General features: G+C 48.7%; 1 protein-coding gene across 3 annotated transcripts in view; it reads left to right on the top strand.

Annotated features, from left to right (window-relative positions):
• Positions 1-294: 294 nt before the first annotated feature.
• The window catches only part of ABCC4 (ATP binding cassette subfamily C member 4), a 246,341-nt gene continuing 224,237 nt past the window's right edge, over positions 295-22,398 (top strand). The window contains exon 1 of one of the 3 annotated variants that reach the window (XM_034665378.1): positions 295-459. In XM_034665378.1, coding sequence (XP_034521269.1) covers positions 386-459 — 74 coding nt within the window. In that variant the 5' untranslated portion in view covers positions 295-385. Of the gene's footprint in view, positions 460-1,031; positions 1,441-13,528; positions 13,667-22,398 lie in introns of those variants that run through there. The other 2 variants (XM_034665380.1, XM_034665379.1) reach the window with 2 other exon arrangements.

The raw sequence follows: 22,398 nt of genomic DNA, 5'->3' as shown, positions 1-22,398 counted from the left end.
CGCAGCTTCTGCTGGGTGCCCTGGAGCGGGGACTTCTGCAAAGTTTGCAGCCAGGTGAGAGCACGTGGGCCCTGTGGGCCACGAGCTCTGCCCACCCGCCTTCATCTAACGCCGGCGGCGGCCTCGCCTCGCACCTGCACGGGGTACGGGCAGCGTGGTCTCCACCGCCCGCGTCCGGCAGCCTCGCAAGCGGCGCGTAGCTCCAGGCTCCAGGTTCCCGGCGGCAGGAGCCGCGCGGCCCGGGGGGCGGGAACGGGGCGGGCCGCCGGCGCTCAGCTCCCGGAAGAGGGTGGTTCTTGGGCTCCCGCCCGGAGGACCGGCGCGGCCGCCGCTGCTCCAGCATCCCCGCCCGCGTCTCCGGGAGCAGTGCGACCCCGGCGGCAAGATGCTGCCCGTGTACGCGGAGGTGAAGCCCAACCCGCTGCAGAACGCGAACCTCTGCTCGCGCGTGTTCTTCTGGTGAGCGCCCCGCCCGAGCTGCGACATGCCGCCGCCACGCGCCGGCGCCTTCTGGGGCTGGAGGGTAGAGGGTCGTGGCGTGGGAGCGCTTGCCGCCGGCGCCGCGCGGCGTGGTCCCCGCCTGCGCCCGGGCGGGCGGGAGCCCGGCTGGGGCGGGGGGAGCCGGGGATCTGGTGGCGGGGACTCACAGGGGCTCCCTGCCTTGGCGTTGGCGGCCCCGCCAGCCTCCGGTGTCTGGGAGGAGGAGCCGCGGAGCAGCCGTAGCAGCGGCCGCCGCAGGAGCCCGAGCAGGGGGTGGGAAGGGGGAGAACCGAGGCTGCCCGGGGAGAATTACCGCTCGGAGGGAGAACCGACTGGACCCCCACCCTTCTACCCTTAGCCACCTTCCCCAGTACCGCTCAGGAATTCGCTCTTCTCATAAACTAAAGCTGCACCCTTTTCTTCCTAAGTAAGCAGCTTCTGAACAGCTTCCTTTAAACCAAAGTCTAATTAGTGCTCTGGACCATTGCCATCCCCCCCACAGCGTCCCCACCTCTTCCGATATTCCTTACGTGACACTGAGTTGCAAACTGCACCGGGCTCTCTGTGTGTGTGACCATGTCTCGCCCTCCCTTTGTCCGCGTGCTCCTCACCCTTGTGTCCTGGTAGCTAGTTGTGGCAGATTTCATTTCTCTTTTTTATTTAAATGAATGGGCACACTGTTCTTGAACACGTTTTGCCTTTGTCTGGGACACACATAACCACAGCTGGATATGCTTTTGCATAGCCGCTTTCCCTTTTGCAGTTATCTCCATTTCCACCTTGAGGACCGCTCTGGAGATGGGTCCCTGAAGCCTGTGGGGTCGTCTCCGGCTCTCTAGCCTTTGGAGAAGTGATCCGTGGTCTTAATGCGGGCGGTCCTGCCCAGGAGTCCTATGGCCCTAAAATCACTGCAGAATCCCTAAGCCTGGAGAAGACACAGGTGAAGACCGGCTCAGAGAGGTGAAGCTTGTGGCTGGTTTTCCACTTGGTAGCTGGGACCATGAACTAGGTGGGCCTGAACCTGTGGGCTTCAATTACACTTCGTTGATGATCAGATCTTCTGTTTCTTGACCCTAAACTAACCCTAAGGCTTTGGTTGTTCCCACATTCTGATATTTAACTTTTTTTATGGGAAAGCCTAGGGGATCCCAAGGGGATGAGTGCTCTTAGGCTTGTTTTGATTGTGGTGTATTGGGCGTGTGAAGACCTCTCTTGGCCCTTTGGTCCCTCTCTTAAGGAGAGAAGAATATGGGTAGAAGAAGGAATTTGGGTGTGGTTATCATAAATAATAATGAAGTAGGCAAACATCTTAACTTCAGGCAGGGCAAGGAACTCTGGAAGCACTTTCTGTTTCTGGATTTTTCAGAAGGTGTTAGCATGAAAATGGGAAGGTGAGGACTCTTGATTGATGACTCTGGTAGGCACTGTTTCCAGCTTCCCTGCTGCGGGGGAGGGAGCTCTTCTCTCTGTTTTGCACCTGATGGCACTGAAGCCCGGAGAAGTTGCCTGGGATCACACAGCTGTGTGGCAGCAGGGCAGGATCCCTAGTCAGGCAGTCCGGCTCCCGAGCTTCTGTTTGCAGCTGTTGTACTGAGCTGCTCCTGTTGGGATACTTGTTCTTAAATGCATGGAGAGAGAAGGCTCTTCAAACACACGTTTGTGCTTGTAGGGCTGGACTTCCTTAGTTATTGCTGTTGGAGATGCAATGGTGCATGTGAGACCTCTTAAATGCTTTGGGGCAGCTGTTCTCAAAGCGTGGCCCTCACACCTTCAGCATCACCATCACCTGGGAGCTTGTTAGAAATGCAAATTCTCCTGGCACCCATTCCTGACCAGAAAATTACGTAGAAGTTGGGGGTGGGGTTTACACCTGTGCTCCAGGTGATTCTGATGGAAGGTTGAGCCTGGCTCACTGCTTTAAGCCACTGACCCCATTGGCATTGTTGTTCCAGTTTTATAGTTTTAAAAAAAGGGCATGTCTTTCGAGGTCAGCTGTTGACCATGATTGCCGTCCTGTATTTATTTACCTTATGCATTTCTAGGGATTTGAAAGTCTGAGGCCACCTTAGTGATTTCCATGTGTACCCCTGTGAACGCAGGTGGGGAAAGTTGAAATGAGCCCCTCGGGGAAGTGGCCTGGAGACAAGGCCCACCTTGTAGAGAAAAACTGAGTTTTCACCTTCTCATTGGATATTTGTTTTTCCTTTCAAATTTCATCTGCTTTCTAAACTTGTAGCTATCTACCCAAATGATGCCAGTAACTAGCTTTACGGACTTCTGTACAAATGGCCTTAGTGGGGTTTTGGTGTTTTCACAGCAAAGGGTGGACTTGGGTCTACAAGTTGTACATAATGGCTGTTGGTAATTGTTGCGGACTTTTAAGTAGCCTTCATGCCCAGCATGGTGCTTGAACTCACGACCCGAGATCAAGAGTTGCATGTTTCACTGAGCCAGCTAGGTGCCCCTGTTGTGGATTTTTGAAAAGAAAAATTATACATATATATGTATAGTTTCTATTTTTGTAAGAAATTTAAAACTACAGAAAAAGGAATATAGATGATTTATTTCTGTTAGCCAAGTACACCTGCTGATACTTTGGTTTCTTAGTCTTCCCCCTAAAACTCATATGCACACACATCTTTTCTAGAAAACTAGAGTTTTTCTTCCCCCCAAATAGTTCTGAATCAGGATTGCTTTGTAATTTTTTATGGTTAACATTTAGTCATGGCATTAAATCTTCAAAACATTTTATTTAATTATAATTTATCCAGTCTTTCACTTTTGCTAAATACAGTTTATTTCCAATAATGATGTAATGCATATTCATGCCATATATTTTTGTGCATCTTTCCTTTTTCTCTGTTGCCAGAAGTAGAATAACTGGCGAAAGGCAAAATTTTATTTTCTAATTTTGGACCAGCTGACCCTCAGTTGTGGTTTGTGTGTATATTTCACTGTTGACTTTAAGTACCTGAATTAATTTTTTTCTAAGTCAAAGATTAAAAATATCAAGGTTGTAATCTGAATTTGATTTAGAGATGAAGCTTTTTTTGTATCTTTGAATTGTGTATTAGATTTTTTCTATGAGGCATTTATATTTTTGAAATAACTTGTAATAGTGCTTATTTTTTTTTCAGATTTTTATTCGACTCTTAATTTAGATCAGAGATTTTGTTTTTGTTTTTAAAGAATTTTTTTTAGGGATGCCCGGGGGGGGGGGGGGGCCNATGCCCGGGGGGGGCTCAGTCGGTTAAGCTTCTGTCCTGGGATCAAGTCCTGCATCGGGGCGGGCTCCTTGCTCAGCAGGGAACCTGCTTACCTCTCTGCCTGCTGCTCCCCCTGCTTGTGCTCCCTCTCATGTTCTCTCTCTCTGTCTGACAAATAGATAAAATCTTTAAAGAAGAATTTTTAAAAAGATTTTAAAAATTATTTTTAATCTCTAAACCCAATGCGGGGCTCAGACTCACTACCCAAAATCAAGAGTCACACAGTCTACTGACTGAGCCAGCCAGGTGCTCCTAGATAGGAGGTAAATTTATCAATGAGCTCTTCTTTCTCATTTTTCCTGTTGGTTCTGTAATATATCTTGTTTAGATTCCAGCACCATCTAAATCTCCATAAGCATTTTCTTTCTAATACAAAGTCAGCTAGAGTTTCCTTTTGTATTTGGTATAACAGAGGCCTCATTTTTTCCAAAACAGCCCATTTTCTCATCATGGTTTATTGAATAATTCTTACTCTTTCCCGTTATTGGAAATAAGTGGTGTAGGCTGATCCAGCTGGGTACTAGATTGTCCTGTCCCCTGCGACTCCGTGGACGTGTCCCACTTCTCTCCTGTGTGGCGTCCCTCGAGATGAGTTCTACGTTTATCTGTCTACCCTCGCTCCACTGTTAGCAGCTTGAGACTTGTCCCCGGAGAAGGGTTTAGGCCACATGCATTTAGGCCACCTGAGAGTGCCTACGTTCTCACTCCCCTGACACTGGTGCAGTCTGAACTGTCACTTTGAAAAGCCAGTGCTGTTGCCAGACTGCCACTGGTGTTAGACTGCAGACATCTCAGAGCTGGGGTTGGGAGGGAACTACGGACGCTGAGTGCTGTAATGCTTTCCAGAGGTTGGCTGCATTAGGCCCTCAGTAGTGATCCTGAGTGCAGTGAGAAGTTTCGTTTTATCATTTATTTTTTGGAGATGTTTTATTTATTTGAGATGTTTCATTTTAAACTGGGGTTTTGTGGGACACCTGAGTGGCTCAGTCGGTTAAGCGTCTGCCTTCAACTCAGGTCATGGTCCCAGGGGTTCTGGGATCGAGCCCCGAGTTGGGCTCTGCTCAGTGGGTAGCTTGCCTCTCCATCTGCCTTGCTATGCCTACTTGTGCTCTCTCTCTGTCAAATGAATACATAAAATCTTAAGAAAACAAAAAATACCAGACTGGGGTTTTGCACCATTTTTAGAATTCCTTTTTTTTTTTTTTAATTTTAGTTTTTTTGATTTTGAGTGTGTGCGTGCGCCCAAGCATGAGTTGGGGGAGGGGAAGAGGGAGAAGGAGACTTCACATACAGCGTCTCAGAGTCTGACACAGGGCTGGGATCCCAGGACCCTGAGATCATGACCTGAGCTGAAGTCAGACACTTAATTGACTGAGCCACCCAGGTGCCCTATAAGATTTTAATTTAAGTAATCTCTATACCTAACACGGGGCTCGAACTTACAACCCTGATATCAGGAGTTGCAAGTTCTACTGACAGCCAGATGCCCCCAGAATGCCTTTTATTTGTTTTTATTATTTTTAAAGATTTTATTTATTTGAGAGTGCGTGCGAATGGAGGAGAAGCAGGAGAGGGATATGCAGATTCTGAACAGAACCCAAGGAGGGACTGGATCCCATGACCCTGAGATCACAACTAGAGCCTAAACTAAGAGTCAGGATGACTAAGGAATCCAGGTGCCCCTCCCCAGAATACCTTTTAATGTTGATCTCCTGTTGTTTATTAACAATCAGATATTCAAATTTTGTAGAAGGAGGCTGGCTTTTCAGGGCCCTTTTTCTCACCTCTGCCTGTTCCCCTATCTTTAGCATTTAGTTTGATGAGTTTTTGGCAAATTTATACAATAACTACAGGCCCAAGCAAGAAGTGGAACACCCTGAAGGTGTACTGAAATTTACTAAGCCCCTGCAGTGAAATAAACAGTAACAAAATTTAGCAAGTTTCTCTCCTGTAGTTTGTTTGATTTTTGTTTTTATCCTTAGAGTTCTGCATCTGCTCAGTGTGAGTGGGGTTAACTAGTGTTCATTCAGGTGTGTCAAGTAGATAGTTTGCCTTTCTGGGTTCTCCAGGGGACCCCCCCCTCCCCTTTGTGTATCTCCCAGGTTGTGCCTGCTCTGGGGTGTGGAGCCCAGCGACGTCATGTACCACATGAGCCTTTATCCTAAATCTCGCCTGTCACTTCTCAGTGGGGCCAGGAAACCCTGTCTCTTACCATGAGCATGTCTCTGGGGGTTTCTTTTGTGTGAACTCTAAGCCCCTGCAAATATTTTCTGGGTTTCTGTGCTGATGAATTGTGTAAAGGTGGTTGCCAGTAATGCAGTGGAAAGGTCTGGGCTTTGGAATGGGCTCAACTCTTCTCTTTGGCCCTGTAAATTCTGTGTGGCTATACCTGTAAGTGAATAATTTGAGCCTTGAAATTGGGAGACTGGGGATGGTTGTTAATGCAAAGTCACCTAGTCCAGAGCTAAGGCCTCATGTTGTTACGGCCAGGGGCCTCCTGAAGACTGGAGTGTAAGTTTTAGATCTATTTATTTTTATTTTCATTTTTTAAAGGTTTTATTTATTTGACAGAGCCCTCACACACAAGCAGGGGGAGTAGGTGCCCTATTTTTAGTTTTTAAATATTTTAATCTCTACACGCAACGTAGGTCTTGAACCACAACCAAGGTCACATGCTCTACGGACTGAGCCAGCCAGTCATCCCAAAGATTGATCCATTTAAAGATTAATCCTTCTAAGATCTCTTTGTCTTATGTACCTACAGTGAGATAACTAAAAATGTAAGTTAGTAGAGGGTAAGATTAAATTTTTTTTAGAAGTTAAAACTCATGTTTACCGGGGCGCCTCGGTGGCTCAGTTGGTTAAGCGTCTGCCTTCGGCTCAGGTCATGATCTCAGGGTTCTGGGATCTAGCCCTGTTTTGGGTTCCCTGCTCAGTGGGGAGTCTGCTTCTCCCTCCTCCTCCCCACCCCCTCTTGCTATCTCTCTCAAATAAATTAAATCTTTAAAACAAAACAAACTCGTGTTTACTGTTTCCGCAGTGTTTTCTGAGATGCCTTTAAAATGCGGATGAGGGTCCTTCCCTCTCCCCACGTATTCTGGTTGGGCTGGGTGGGACTTGGGTATCTGCATTTTAAGTTCCTGCTGGGCCCTTGGGCAGGTGGTTAGTCCTCAGAGATGGGTCCATTGAGATAACAATACTGATTGTCACTAACACCCACGGCCTGCTTCCTATGGGCTCAGACTTGTCTCTGTCAACCCTCAGTTCTATAAGCTATTTCACACGTGGTAATTCACACGTGAGGAGATGCAGGTCCAGAGAGGTTGGGCAACTTGTTAGGGACAGTACAGCTGGGGGGGGGGAGGCGCAGTGCTCCAGTTGGTATCCTGCCCACATCCTCAGCACAGGCAGTGGCCAAAGTGCTCAGGCTCCTGTCCTCCTTGGCTCTGGCTCCGACAGGTAAACACTGGTTGAGTGAAAAAATAAGTGTGTTGACTCTCCAGCAGACATGTAAAAAGTCTTGTTAGCGAATGAGTATGCTCTTTACAGATGCTCGCCTCTGAAGCACGTTCCCCTACCCTCTCTCCATCATGCTGTCTCCTGAATTACCATGTGTGGTGTCTGCTGTCCAGTTCTTAAGGCACGAACCTGTCCGTTCCTGCAGATGTTGCGGGCATCAAATCCCATTGATTAAACTTAAGACATGCCCTTGGAATCTGTCATTCGGCAAGTGTTTCCAGAATGTGAGTGTGTGAGAGCCAAAGGGAAGGAAATGCACAGAGGTGCCCTTCCTCCTGGGGCGTGTGTCCCTCTCCTCTGTTCAGCCTCAGCTTATGCTCTTGGCTTTTCTTCCTCCCAATGGGTTTTCTTGCCACCTGTCTTTTCCCTAAAATCCATGCCATCCCTGTGCTTAAAAACCACCTACCTCCTTACTGCTTTCAAGAGCAGGTCTTAAGGGTGGCATTCAGAATCCTTCAGAGCTGCTTTTTGAGTGTCTTCCATCATTTCTCACACCGCTGGACTTTTCTGATGAGGTGAGACAGATTTGGTAACTATCCTGTCTGTGCAGGGCCCCCAGAGCCAGGATTGGGGTCCTGACTGATGAGGGGCCTCTAAGTAACTACTGGGTTGGTTACCAGGGTTTTGGGAGCCAACGGAGGAAAGCAGGCTGATGTCCATACCATTGCCAGAGGTCCATTGATACAGCCCTGAGCCCTAATCCAGCTGAGATACAGTGGAGCAGTGTCCACCTGGAGCTAGTGTGTCTGGGTATAAATGTGAGCTCTGTTTACCTGACCAAAGGCAAGTTTTCTCGTCTGTAAAATGGGAAGAATCATGATACTCATCTCATAGGGCTATTGAGAGTATAAAATGAACGAAACAATGTTGGGTTTACCAGAACAGTGAATAAATATTGAAAGGTAGCCATGCCACCTTTTCTTGTTACTTAGCATTTGTAAACTAACAGTTTTGTTTGTAAATTGCCATAGTTTATTTCCCAGATAGAGGATGAATGTAAATTTTGGAATGTCATTCCCTACCCATAGAAACATAATCTTGGCGGTGGGGGGCAGGTGTTGGCATCCTGAGTCAGAATTTTTTTTAACAGGGTTCTGGGTGACTCATGCTAAGCTTTCTGGGCTGTTTCTCAGCCCTTAAAATCCATTTCTGTTTGAGAGCACAGTGGGAGGCCAAGGGTACTGGTCCAGCCCCCTTGTGGTTTAGGTAATTCTTTTGACCAACATTTGAGTGCGGCCAACATTTGAGTGCCTTTTGTGTTCCTGCATTCAAATCCATAAAAATAACATTCCTGTTCTCAAAGAGCTCACACAGTCTAGTCTACTTAATTCTGTAACTGGTGTTAGCTACTGAACAAAACAAGCCCCAAATCTTAGTGATTTAGTTAAAAAACAAAACAACACACTTGATCTCATGTTTGTAGTCCTTTTTGGGTTGTTGGGGGTGGGGAACTACACCACACACTTCTTCAGTAGCTGGACTTTTTGTATCTTGTGGCTCAGTCCTTGGGTCCTCTCCAAGTCCTCTTTCGTCAGCTGGGAAGAAGTTGTTTGTGGCTGGTTTTTGTGTTCCTGGCTTGGAAGTGGTCTACGTCCTTTACACTCACATTTTATTGGCAAGGTGTCAGTCAGACCATAGGTGGGCTAGAAAGTGTGGTTCTCCTGTCCCGCAGTTTGCTGTGAGAGTGAATCCCAACACATCGGGTGTGTGCTGTTGTAGACGTGGGACTAAGGCATGCTCCAGTGGGGGGTTTCAGGGAGGAATAGCATGAAGAAGGTGGGGAGTCATCTGGGGGGGATGGGCATGTGTAGGACACAGAATTGTGGGAAAGGGGTAGTGTGTCCTGAGAACAGTGATAAAGTGTTTGATACAGTCATTCGGGATCACACTCTTCTCCTGTTTCACCCTACCAACTTGCATCCTTATCTTTCCTCCCCAGTCCTGTCCTCTATGAACACTCCTAGCTGCTCATTCCATTTCTGTGCCAGCCTCTTCATGGGGCTGGTTTCTGTCTGCCCTTTTTCCCCAGGCTAGCTCCTGTCTGCCCTACTTCCAGTGTCCCGGAATTACAGGGTTGGATGGGAGAGATCTTAAGTTCATACTCAATACAGGAGTCCCTTCCAGACATTGTGCAGTGGGGAAATTTACTGCTGTTACTAATCTTCATCCTGGAATGCCAGAAGAATGCTGTATTGAGCCAGTTTTCTTTTGGGGCAGTTTCTGCCCATCTGTATCTCTCTCTCTCTCTCTCTCTCTCTCTTTTTTTTTTTTTTTTTGGTCGGTGCACAACAAGTTGACTCCCCCTTCCCCATGATGGCCTTCTGGTATTCAAAGACCATTGTCATGGATCCATTAAATCTTTCAGAGGATTGTCTCCAGTTCTTAGGTTGCTTTTAAATGGCAGGGTTTTCAGACCTTTCCATCTGCTTGAACTGAATATGCTTTGGTTTGTCAATGTCTTTATTTATTGTAAACATCATATTTATTAGAGCATGAGCGGGGAGGTGAGGAGGGGCAGAGGCAGAGAGAGAAGCAGACTCCCTGATGAGCTCAACAGGACCCTGGGATCATGACCTGAGCCGAAGGCAGACGCTTAACCAACTGAGCCACCCAGGCGCCCCTCAGTGTCTTTATATTAATGTGGCATCTGGAACTAGACCTATTCTAGGTTTATTCTTGCTAGAGGTCGTGTTTGAAGTAACTGATTTGACAATTTAACCAATATTTTTGAGTGCTTGCTGTGTTCAGGTAATGTTCCAGAGCAGGAGTTGGCAAACTATGACCCACAGGTCAAATCCAGCTTATGTCTATTTTTGTAAATAAAGTTTTATTGGCACATAGCTATGTTCATTCATTTATATATTGTCTGTGGGCTACAACCACGGAGTTGAGTAGTTGCTACAGAGACTGTATGACCTGCAAAGTCTAAAATATTTATGATTTAGTTCTTTACAGAAAATGTTTGCACCTCCCCCCCCCCCCTTCTAGATGTTTGGGATGTATTGAGGATAGACTGAAGAAAGCCATGGGCAGAAGCAGGGGGACCTGTGGGAGATTTCACAGTGGTTCAGGCAAGAGGTGGCTTTGACCAGGAGGATGATGGGAGTGGCAGTGGGGAGTAGTCGGGTTCAGGGAAGAGCTTATTTGAAGGTGGAGCTGGGCATCTTCGGTATTAGACTGCGAAACTTGAGAGGCAGAGACAGGCAGGGTTGCCTCTGGGTTCAGCCTGAGCCCCTGGAAGGATGGAGTGACCATTAAATGAGCTGCTGAAGCCTGCAGGAGAAGTGGGTTGGAGAAGACTGGGAGTTTGGTTTTGACCATGTTAAGTGTGAGATGCCTGCTCCACGTTTAAGTAGAGAGGGGGAGTGGGCAGCTGGTCATGTGTCAGGGACTTCCGGAAGTCTGGGCTGGCGATGAAATTTGGGTACGGTGAGCAATGTATGCAATTGGGCTATATTGGACGCACAGTGAACTGATGTCACAGTCCACGGGGTTTATCCCCACACGAACTGCTCTTGTATCTCTGCTTAAGTTCATTTTGTTGGTGTCAGAGTTCAGTATCCCATTGTTGTCAGTTGAAAGTTCTTTGATAACTTTTTTAGTTTGCTTTCTGAATGCCAGAAAGGACAGGTCCTGGAACTGTCCTGTAGGTTGTGGCTGATCCACTCAGGAACACTGGGTAGCAGATGAACTTGGCCACAGGTGTTGTGGGAGTTCATGCCATCTGTCTTATGGGAGTCCAGAGGCACCTCATGTACCGGGCAGTCATTCTGAAATCCTATGAAGAAAGGAATTAGCATGATTTCCTCTTAATGAACACAGGCTGGCTCTTGTGGGCTCTTTCCTATTTATTTTTTTTTAAAGATTTATTTGTTTATGAGAAAGAGGTCGAGCACACAAGCAGGGGGAGCAGCAGGCAGAGGGAGAAGCAGACTCCCCGCTGAGCAAGGAGCACGACTTGGGGTCTCCATCCCAGGACCTTGGGATCATGACCTGAGCCGGAGGCAGACACTTACTGACTGAGCCACCCAGATGTCCCAGGAACCCTGTTTTATAGAGGAGAGGGGGCTGCTATAAGCAGAAAGTTCATTGGAGTAAACTGTGAATCAGAAGTGTAGTTGCTTCTCATGGGCTGGGTTGTGACTGTCTCTCACTGGCGGGAGTGTTGCCAAAGCAGGAGAAAATCTCCCTTCCTCCTGCTGGGAAGGTAAAGTATAGGCTTCTTTTTGTTGGAGCCACAACGGACGTGAGTGGTGGGATGTGAGGGCTTCCCCTCTGGCCTCCTGACTCTGTTTTATTTTTTATTTTTATTTATGTATTTTAAAGATTTTATTTGAGAGAGAGAGCTCAAGCGTGCACACGCCCAAGTGGGAGGAGAGGGAGAGGGACGGGCAGACTCCCCTCTAAGTGGAGAGCCCAAGGTGGGGCTCGATCCCAGGACCCTGAGATCATGACCTGAGCTGAAGGCAGACGCTTAACCAATTGAGCCACCCAGGCACCCCTCCAGACTCTTCTTAAATGAGTTTTCCTTTATTAAGTTTCGCAGGAGAGAGCACAGACTGGAGCCAGAGGACCCGCTGCTGGTCCGTCATCTTGCACTCGCTAGTGTGGCCTTAGGCAAGACACGCAATCATTTTGGGCTTCAGTATCCTCTTCCACAAGTTGGGAAAATTAAACTTAACCTGGAGGGTTTTTTTTTTTTTTTTTAAGGTTTTATTTATTTATTTGACAGAGCGAGTGCTCAAGCAGGGGGAACGGCAGGCAGAGGGAGAAGCAGGCTTCCCGCCAAACAAGGAGCTGGATGAGGGGCTCGATCCCAAGACCCTGGGAGCATGACCTGAGCCGAGGGCAGACTCTTAACCAAGACTAAGCCACCCAGATGCCCCAAGCTCGGCATATTCTAGAACTTATGTTTTTAAGTATAGTAAATGGATAAAATGCTATACACTTACTCTTCTTCCCCATTTGCAGTGAAGCAGGGCAAGTCAGCAGGGAGGGAATGTGGAAGTGGTGTGGTGTGTGATACCCATCTCTGATGGAGAAGTGACCTGTTAGTAACTGCTACAGAAATGAAGGTTTGTTAAAAAAAGAAAGCAGTGAAGGGGAGTGTAATTTATACTCAGAACTGGGCCACTGTCTGTGGAAGCACTTGGGAAATTATCAGGTGATGCTAGCTACATCCTCCAGAGGTCTTCTAGAAAACAGCTCCACAGCAGAGCAATGTGGCCGAAACTGCCCAAGTCAGCTTCTGGCACCTACTGTCTTTCTATTAATGGTGCTGACACCTTGATCTTGGGCTCTATTCCTGGAGAACTGTGAGAGGCTCAGTTTTTGTTATTTAGGTCGCCCTGTGGTACTTGGCTGTGTAGCCCCTGCCACCTGAGGCACCCCGTGTCCCATGGAGGTCTTGGTCGGAGTGAGTGCCACTGGTTGTCACTGATCAGAGCTGTTTTGTATTGTGGGCGTTTATCCTCTGTTACACCGAACTCACTGAGGACTTTGACCTCATGACCTTAACCTTCTGTTGACCTGCTGGTTATAGGCCTGCTGCCTCATAAATTTTGAGTTGAATTCAGGTAAAAGTCCTCAAAACTTTTCAGGCTTAGAGGCAGTGCCCTTAAAAACCCTTCAGAGTGCTTGACTCAGGAGGAGAATGAGCTTTGTCCCTGGACAGGCAGGCTGGGTGTTCAAGTATCATTCTTGCTCTTGAAATGGGATCACTCATGATCGCGTTAGTTCCCCGGAACCGGGTGTGTGGATCTTGGGTGAAGGACCAGCCAGCGGAGGTTGTGTTCTTTAAGGCGATGGGGTAACTCAGACTGGAGCTCTGAACTTTCTCTTTTACGCATGTAAATTTAACCAAATTATTTTGCTTTTGTGAGAGCCCCATGCAAGTCTTTAGTGTATCAAGTATTAAGCTGAAAAAAGAGGTGACTCCATTGTTCTCAGGCATACTCAGAATCCCCTTTGCTTTTCCCCCTTTTGAATATAACATCCTGCTTTTTCCTTGAAACATACATTTTTTTCCTTGAAACAGAGCTTAAGAGAGAATTCAGCTCTCTGAGTAAGCCAGATTAGGGTCCCCTGCCTCCCTCCTCTCTGTCTTTCTCTTTGTCTGTCTCTCTCGTGGGTTTTGGTCCTCTCTGCTAGGAGCCGCTCAGAAAGTCAGTTGAAGTCTTGAAGGGAAATTCTTTAGGGCTGCTTCATCTACACAGTAGTTCCTCAGGAGGGAGGGATTCCTTTCCTGTAAGGGGGAGGCACAGTTTCTAGAAACGCTTCCAGGAAGGATGAGGTGCAGCAGGAAGGACTCCCACAGAGAGCAGACTCACACACACTTTTGAGAAGGGAATTCATCGCCTTTGATTTCTGGGAATTGGCGTTTCTCTTGAGGGCAGAACAAAGTGGGTAAATAGCTACTCCTTCATGTGTCGGGCTGTGGGGAAGGCCGTGTGTGAGGTGGGTGAGGACCGTGGCAGCTGGATTGAACCCCGACTGGCAAGCATGAGATGACCCAGAGGCAGGTTGACATAAGCTGGCCCTGGGTCACCCAGACAGAAGGTCTGGTTCAAAGCCGTTAATGGTTTCCTCCCTCTCTCAACGAATTCCTGGCAGGAATTTCAAGGAGGGGGTGACTGTGAAGCTGTGCGGCACCCTGTGTGTGTGTGGGTGTGCGGAAGGGCCGACCCCGCCGTGCTTGGGGGAGGACGTAGCACGGGTGGGGCTAGCATGTTCTTCCTCGGTGGTGGTCACCAGGCAGGGAGCCAGGCCGCCGTGGCTCCTCCCTGTGGCTCCTGGGGAGCTGCTGGTGGCTGGAGGTCCCATTCCACGCTTCTTGCCGGTGCTGTGCTCACTTCCTCCTGCCTCCTGCTCCCACCTGCTGTGTTCTTGAACCTTCTCTGTTCCCCCCTCCTCTGCCCCAAGTCAGCCCCGTTTCCTGGTTTCCACAAAATCCCTCTGTGATGGGGGTTGGGGATTTGTGAAGAGGGGGGTTGAGTGTGGGGGGCCTTTGCCCTCTCCCCTCCATCTTCCTCTCTCAGCTCCCTTCCCTCTCCGAAGTAAGAGGCAGTGGCCGCCCTCATCTTGGGCACAGCCATTCTGATCACTCCAGAACTTCCACGAACAGTTTTCTGCCTTGTAACGTAAATTCCTGTCGCCTGAGGTGCGGTGCTACCAGAACTGTGGTGACGTTTGCACACGCTTTGCCAAGGGCACCCCTTTGCCTCCAGCTGGGGAGACTGAGGTGCAGAGGTTACGTTCTGCACCCAAAGCAACAGAGTTAGTACATGGAGGGGCTGGGCTGTTTGACTCCCGGCTTCCGATGTTGGAAGTCTCTGGAGACAGAGGAGGGAGCCGTCCGCACAGGTGTGCGTGAGTCTGAGGAGCTGCTGTGACCCGGGAATGGCTTCTTGGGACAGGTGGTGCTTGCTGAACGACACGGTGTTTTAGTTTGTGCAGAAGTTCTCTTTCCTTGAATCCCTGAAGAGGTGCACCCCCAGAAGCCTCCTGTGTCACAGGTGACTTTTCCCTAGCGCCAGCCATCCGGTGCCCGTGTTCGGGCCCCGTCTTAGCTTCTGAAGGGGCCCCTGGCTCCTGATGGAGTGTAGCCTTAGGTCAGATTGTAGAGAAGAACTTTTGTGTTCTTTATATCTGGGTTTCCTATTTCTTTTGAATATTTATTTATTTTAGAGAGAGAGTGTGGGTGGGAGGCAGAGGAAGAGAAAGAGAATCCCAAACAGACTCCCCACTGAGCCCGACGTGGGGCTTGATCGCATGATCCTGAGATCATCATCTGAGCTGAAGTAAGAGTCGGATGCTTAACCCACTGAGCCACCCAGGCGCCCTTATATCTGGGTCTCCTAATAGGCCTCCATTCTCTGTGGTGTTCTTGCATCTTTTTATTCCGGAAGGAAATGGTTTGGTGTGGTAGCCTTCCTCCTACTGCTCCCCCCCCACCCCCCGCCCATGAAAGGAAAAGAAATCCTACCTTGATGTGAAAGGAAATCAGATTAAGAATACAATTTTGAGGGGGGCTTGGGTGGTGTAGTGGGTTAAGCGTCCAACTCTTGGTTTTGATTCAGGTCTTGATCTCAGGGTCATGAAATCGAGCCTGGCCTGGGGCTCCTCGCTCAGTGGGGAGTCTGCTTGAGAGTCTCCCTCTGCCCCTCCCACTCTTGCTCTTTTTCTCTCTCTAAAATAAATAAATCATAAAATTTTTTTTTGATTGCCTGATGTCATAGAGCTTTTGCCAGTCTTGTTGTTTTGAATTTTTCTTTTCACCTGTACCATGTGCCTTGGCTTGCCCAGGACAGGCCTGGTTTACACCTGTTATCACGTTGTACTCCTAGGAGTGTCTTAGGTTGGATGATAAATAATATTGCTCTCAGTGAGCTGAAGTTCATGTTCCGTAAACTGTACCCCTCACCCTACCATGGAACTTGGAAGGAAATGTGGTCAGGGTGATGCCAGTGTTTGCTACACTTGTACCAGGAGTAATGACTAGTGAAAACCTATGATCCGTCCCCACCTGGAAAAACCACTGGCGGCCTGTGCTTTGTCGGTAAGAATGCGGGCTGTGAAAGCTCCAGGGAGAGCGTGCGGCCCTGGAGGTGACCCCTCGCAGACCAGGCGGTCCCCACCAGGTAGTGGGAACGTGGACGGGAATGTCTCACGGTGGTCCAGTTTGTGGGGCTGGAGGGGTGTTCTGAGATGTGTGTGAGGCAGAGAGAGTGAGCTGGCCAGGGGGCCATGGCCAGGGGGCTGTGGTGAGCAGTCTGGGAACCAGGGAAGTCCTGGGGAAGGGGGAGAGGCTGGAAGTCCCCCGAAACGACGCGGACTTCACCATGGCCTGGCTGGCTTAGCTCATCACCTGGTCCCAGAGTTTTGGGTGGGCCGAGGCCTCCGAGGGGTCCTGCACAGGGCCCAGCCCTTGGGGTCCGCAGAGCTGGTAGAGATGAGAAGCGGTGCGTTGGCACTGCCGTGGGAATTGTCCTGGCTGATTAACTTACAGTGTGTGCCCTTGGGCCAGATCCAGTCCCAGCCAGTTTCTTTACTTGTCCGCTGGACTTGCTAGTAGTTACTCCGGGTGGATGGGAGAAGTCCTCAAGCCCTGCTACCTCTCCCAGATTCCCTGATTCACTCCCTTATATAGGACATTCTTTTATTATCTCTGCTCAATTAGAGGCAAGTGCTTAGTAGGTCAGGATTTTTCTGTAAGTGCTTTAGACCTTAGGGCTTCTCACTCGCTGTTCTTTTTCTGGGAACATGCTGTCCCGGGTCTTGGTACACACCTGGCCTCCTCTGAGAGAGAGCCTTGCCTCAACCGCAGCTAGAGGAACCACCCATCCTCGGCCGCATCTCTGTTTCATCTTCTGTCTGATCATTGTCATTGTTCTGGACCTTAGTGTGGTTGTCCCCTGCTTTCCTTCCTGACTCTGATCTCCCCAGAAGATGCCATCTGTAGGCGACAATCGAGAAGAGTGCTCGTCACATGGTGGACCAGCACTTAAGACTTCATTTGAATTAGTGAATGTTAAAATTCCTGTTTCCTGCAGTCCTGTTGTTGAGATTCCTGGTTAAAAAAAAGTGAGGGACGTCTGGGTGGCTCAGTCAGTTAAGCATCTGCCTTCAGCTCAGGTCATGATCCCAGGGTCCTGGGATCGAGTCCCACATCGGGCTCCTTGCTCAGGGGGGAGTCTGTTTCTCCCTCTCTCCCTGCTTGTGCTCTCTCGCTCTGTGAAATAAATAAATACAATCTTTAAAAAAGTGAGTTGTGGGTTGCATCTTTTTAAAAAAATTTTAATAAAGGCATGTACACATTGTGTGCTTTGAGAGCATTTGAGGGCTGCTGGGGGGGGGATGAGGGAGGAAGAGGCCATTTGGCTCTGGCCTCTTTGGAGGGAGAAAAAGGGGGTGGCATCTCCTCTGCTCTTAGGTTGTACAGTTGGGTCCTCACTGGTGTGTGTGTCGGGGGGGTGGTCTGTCTTCTCTCCCCCTTCCTTCTGATGAAGTTCAGGTGACCTTCGTGGAGGGACGAGGAAGAGAGAGGCTTGCTAGAGGGAATCGGATTTGCTGGGAAAGGGCATCCGGATCGCTGGAGAGACAGGCCAGAGACAGGCCAGACAGGAGCCAGAGGATGTCTACATGGGATTCCCTGCGCCCTCTGCTAAACCCGTTTGTGTTTGCAGTTGCTTCCCCACTCCCCACCTCTGAGTTTTTGTGGTTATAAGAAACGTTTTTCCAAGTGAGTGGGAGAAGGTCCTAAGATTATTAAGAAAGCTGTTTTAGCGTGTCTCAAGATTCCCGATGGTACTTTCCCTTTTCCACTTCCTACTGCATAAGCCCTTTATTAGACCTCGTACAGAAGCTTTTCAAAGGATGTTTTGTTCTTTCTGAATGCGCAGCTAGGGTTGGTATGTTTGTAATTGACCTAATGCTTCAAAGAATGAACTGGGTTAGCTGGAATTTTCCGAAAATCTGTCCCATTGACATAGTATTGCCCAAAGGGAAAAGTGTGTGATTTGTAATTAGCTTTTCCCCCTTAACTCTTGAATAATAGGCAGACAGGTTCTTACATTTTAAATTGGAGTTATCGTTTGGGAACAGCTCTTCCCTGTATTGTGTATAAAATATGGTTCTCTGGTCTTCTCTTTTCTGGTACGATTGTTTTTGCTTGTCAGAATGTGGCCGACAAATTCCATATTCCAGGTCTGGAGTCCCTGCTGAGAGCTCTGAACAAAGGGTTGCCTAGAAGAGAGGTGGACGGGCGGGCTGGTCCTGAAGGACTGGTTTGGTGTGGGAGATTTCAAGTTCAGAGCTAGCGAGAGCACTGGCCAGTTTTTGATCACATCTTCACTTCTGCCTGGGGGCTGTGAGAACCCTGTAGGTTTTGTTTATGGACTTTAAGCAGCCTCTGTTACTAACTCATGGATAATTACCAGAAATACGAAGTCAAGTCAGTGCTTGTTAACCCTTTGCCTTTTCCCCTAAGAATGTATAAAAATTAAAGAAAAAACTAGGCTCAACTACTTTGTAATTGTGTTTACTTGGAGTAAAATCATAGCTGTGCAACCACCTGCCCTTTCCCTTCACACCTCTTACTGTTTGTCAGAAAAAAAAAAATTTGTTTTTGGATTGTATGGCAACCAGGCAAGGGGCTGAAGTCTCTATCAGTCCAGTGAGGCCTTAAGTATCAATTGCTTTGCTGTATGATGATCTAGAGAGAAATTGATGGCCAGGTCGGAGAAGGGAGCTTGGGCAGAAATAATAGCCAAAGCAGGCTTGTTAAAACCCAGGGGCGCCTGGGTGGCTCAGTCGGTTAAGCGCCTGCCTTCAGCTCAGGTCATGATCCCAGGGTCCTGGGACCGAGCCCTACATCCAGCTCCCTGCTCAGCGGGGAGCCTGCTTCTCTCTCTGCCTCTGCCTGCCACTTCCCTGCTTGAGCTCTTTGTCAAATAAATAAATACAATCTGACTCTTGGTTTTGGCTTAGGTCGTGAGATGGAGCCCCGGGACAGACTTGCACTCAGTGTGGAGTCTATTTGAGATTCTCTCTCTCCTCCTTCCTCCCCTGCGCTTACTCTCTCAATCTTTTTTCCTCTCTCAATCTCAAATAAAAAATCTTAAAAGAAAACCCTGGCGTCATCTGGAAGAGGCATCGAGAAAGCGAGTCTGTGGTGCTCCAGCGAAGTCTTAGGTCCTTAGCTTACTCAGTGGGTCAGAGGGACATGCATGCACCTGGCAGGTGTTGCCTTTAACTTTTTGTATTTTCAGTGATCTTCTCCGGGGAGTTGAAGGCATGACTTTGTCTGATAGGTGGGCCTAAAGAGTCATGACCCCAAGGGAAGGGAGCAGGCACAAAAGCAAGCAATACTGGGGGATGTGATTCAGGACTTGGCCCCTGAGCCAAGCTGGCTGGGCTTCAGGGAGGCTGGGCCTCGGGGAGCCTGGGCCGGGTGGAGCTGTCCCTGAAATTTGCTCCCACCTGGCAGGAGGCCCGAGATCATCAAAGCTGAAAGAATCACCAGGAAAAGAAAATGTCTGAAAACCATAACACCACATGCTATTTGCAGACTTTAGAAAAAAAAGTTTGGAAATTTTGGGGAGATTCCAAATAAGGGAACTTGTTTCGAATAAATTGCTTTTGACTTAGGGAGAAAACTGATTGCAGTAGATGCTTCTTCCTGAACTTTTTGGGCTAAATGTGTTTTCCTTGTCTGCCTTGAAGACCTAAAATAAATGAGGTGACACATTTGGTGTATGGGTGTTATTTCTGTGTTAAGTAGCAGGTGCTTGGGTTTTTTTTTTTTTTTTTTTTTTTTGAGATTTTATTAGAGAGAGAGAGGGAGCCCACAAGCAGAGGGGAGGGGCAGAGGGAGAGGGAGAAGCAGACTCCCTGCTGAGCAGGGAGCCCGACCCGGGATAGATCCCAGGACCCTGGGATCATGACCTGAGCTGAAGGCAGGCACTTAACCGGCTGAGCCACCCAGACACCCCTAGAAGGCTTTTAGGTTTGCCCAGCATACACTTTTCATGATATTAGGCTCTTTGGAAGAAGCAGAAAAAAGTAGAAACCACCTATGACCCCGGGGGCTTCTGGACCACTCAGAGTATAGGGGACTGCCCTCGAGCTCATGTTTGCTTATGAAATCTGTGGTAATTTCAAGAGAGGCTGGGCTGGGAAGCACTGTTTTCCCTGCTGGTGAAAGATTTGTCTAGGGCGCATGAACTTGGAAAGCGTCTTAAGTGCATTTCGCTGCAAATACCCGAAGTGCCCCGCTAAAGTCATTCTCAGCTGAACCCTGAGAGCATTCCCCCAAGGAAGTTAACCTCAGCTGTGTACTTGAGGTTAACCAACCTGCACTCTTTGAGCACAGCCAGTAATCGAGATTTCTCGGGAATTCAAATTCAAATGGCTTTTTCGTAGTGGGCCAAGCTTGCTTAGAGCTCTTGGGTGGGAGGGAGCTTCTTGGCTGTGCAGCATGTTTTCCAGGCTTTTGTCTGATGGTGATTGAGGGCAGAGGGAACCCTGTTCCCCTCTCATAGGTTCAGGCGAGAGCCAGCCCAGAGCTCTGCTTCTCTTAGGTCACCTGTCTGTTATGTAAATAGAGAAGGAACCTAAAGTTAACTAAGCTTGAAATTAAACCCGAGAAAGTCCCACTGCAAACCAGAGCCTCTCAAGGTATCCTTGGGGCTTACTGCCAAGCTCTTATCTGCTTCCTGCAAATTTTGGACAAGCATGGTGATATTTGCATGCAGGTTTTATAAACACCGGACTGCTAGGATGCCAAGGGATAAGGTGATACAAATATTTGCCGAGGCTTTATAGACAAACTCTCTGTTGATCACCGCGGTGGCCTCTGCGTGGGCTGCTGTCTGTGCGAGAGCAGCGTGGCTGGCGGAGGCTGCGTGACCTTCTTGCAGGCCAGCGGTCTTCTCCCCCAGGCCAGCCGCCGCGATTTCCGTGCAGTGGCAGCGACCGCCTTCACAGATCCCACTGTTGACAGCCCTGTCCTCTGACTCAGGGTGGCAGATTCTGTTGTTGATAGAAGCCAGCCGGCGCCTATCATATTGCACACGCTAATGTCATCTGTCTGCAGCTGTCTCGGCATACATTCACAAGCTGTGCTTTAAGACTGGAGTTAATCATGGGTTGACCTATGATAAGGGTCAAGAGCGGCAGGCCAACTGGCTATTTCTGGTTGGGTCTTTCTTCTGTGTCTTCTCCACTGCTCATCATTTGATCACTGTGTCTGTGGCCTCCGAGAGGAGAACCTCCCCGGTGGGAGGCTCTGCCTAGACCCTTGCTACTGGAAGTGTGGTCTGTAGACCAGTCCCCTGGCCATCACCTGGTGCCTGGGAGAAATGCAGAGTCTCGGGCTCCTTCCCAGACTTGGTGAATCTGAATTTGCATTTTAACAGATCCCAGATGATGTGTATGCATGGATGTAGGCGAGGCTCCTGCTGGTTGAAGCTGGGTTGCTTCCTCATCCAGGCTGGGAGGTGGGGGGAGGGAGAGTGTGGAGAGTCTGCACATGGTTTGAAGGCCCAAGTCCTGTGAGTGACAGGTATCGCTTCCTCTTCCATGCCACATGGTCTCACCTAACTGTGAGGAGAGGGGGCTAGGAAATAGAGTCAAACCCTGTGCCTGGGATAGGGGGATGAGGGAGCGTCAGACTCACTAATGGGCCAAGGAGTGGAATTAGGTGAACTACGCCATGGGTGTGGTTCAGTGGTCAATAGATGTCCATCTTTCCTTCCACTGTTCCTTTTCTAGTGCTTTTTCTTAAGTCACTTTATTAATTGATTAATTGTTTTTAGAGCAAGTGCGTGCACATGAAGGGGGGGAGGGGCAGAGGGAGAGAGAGAGAATCTCAAGCAGACTCCCAATGAGTGTGGAGCCCACAACCCTGAGATCATGACCTGAGCCGAAATCAAGACTCCAATGCTGAACCGACTCAGCCAGCCACCAGGCGCCCCTAATTAAATTATTTAAAAAGTACACTTACTGCTGATTAAAGAAAAAATATTTTGTTCTTAACCGTAAATGACACTTATTGAATTGTTGGATGACTCACTTTTGTGGAGAAAATACCCGACCTCCAAGATCTACACAAATGTGGGTTTTCCTCCTGTTTCTCTTTTTCCCTTTTCCAACCCTCCTTGCCTTTTATGATGGGTAATGACCAGCACATGCAACAGTAGAGGGAACAGTATAATGAACCCTGAGTACCCATCTAGGAGTGTTGGCAATTTTTAGCTCGTGGCCAGTCTTGCCTCAACTCTGTTCTTCCTGTCCTGGATGTTTGTGTCCTTTTTTTTGGGGGGGCGGGGGGTAAGTCTGGTGGGTGTTATGGGCTGAATTTTGTGTGTCCCCAAAACGCCAATGCCTAGTACCTACTGTATTTGGAGATAGGGCCTTTAAAGAGGTGATTGAAATGAAGACATCAGGATGGGCCCTAATCCAGTCTGATGGGTGTCCTTAGAAGAAGAGAAAATTTGCACACACGTAGACCGGGGGGCACGCATACAGAGGAAAGGCCGTGTGAGGACATAGGAGGTGGCCATCAGCAAGCCAAGGAGAGAGGCCTCAGAGGAAAGTAACCCTGCCATCACCATGATCTTGGACTTCCAGCCTC

This window comes from Ailuropoda melanoleuca, chromosome 7 (genome assembly GCF_002007445.2).
Source record: "Ailuropoda melanoleuca isolate Jingjing chromosome 7, ASM200744v2, whole genome shotgun sequence".
NCBI classification, from domain to species: domain Eukaryota; kingdom Metazoa; phylum Chordata; class Mammalia; order Carnivora; family Ursidae; genus Ailuropoda; species Ailuropoda melanoleuca.
The sequence above is the reverse complement of the archived record's forward strand: the minus strand, read 5'-3'. Positions and strand labels throughout refer to the sequence as shown.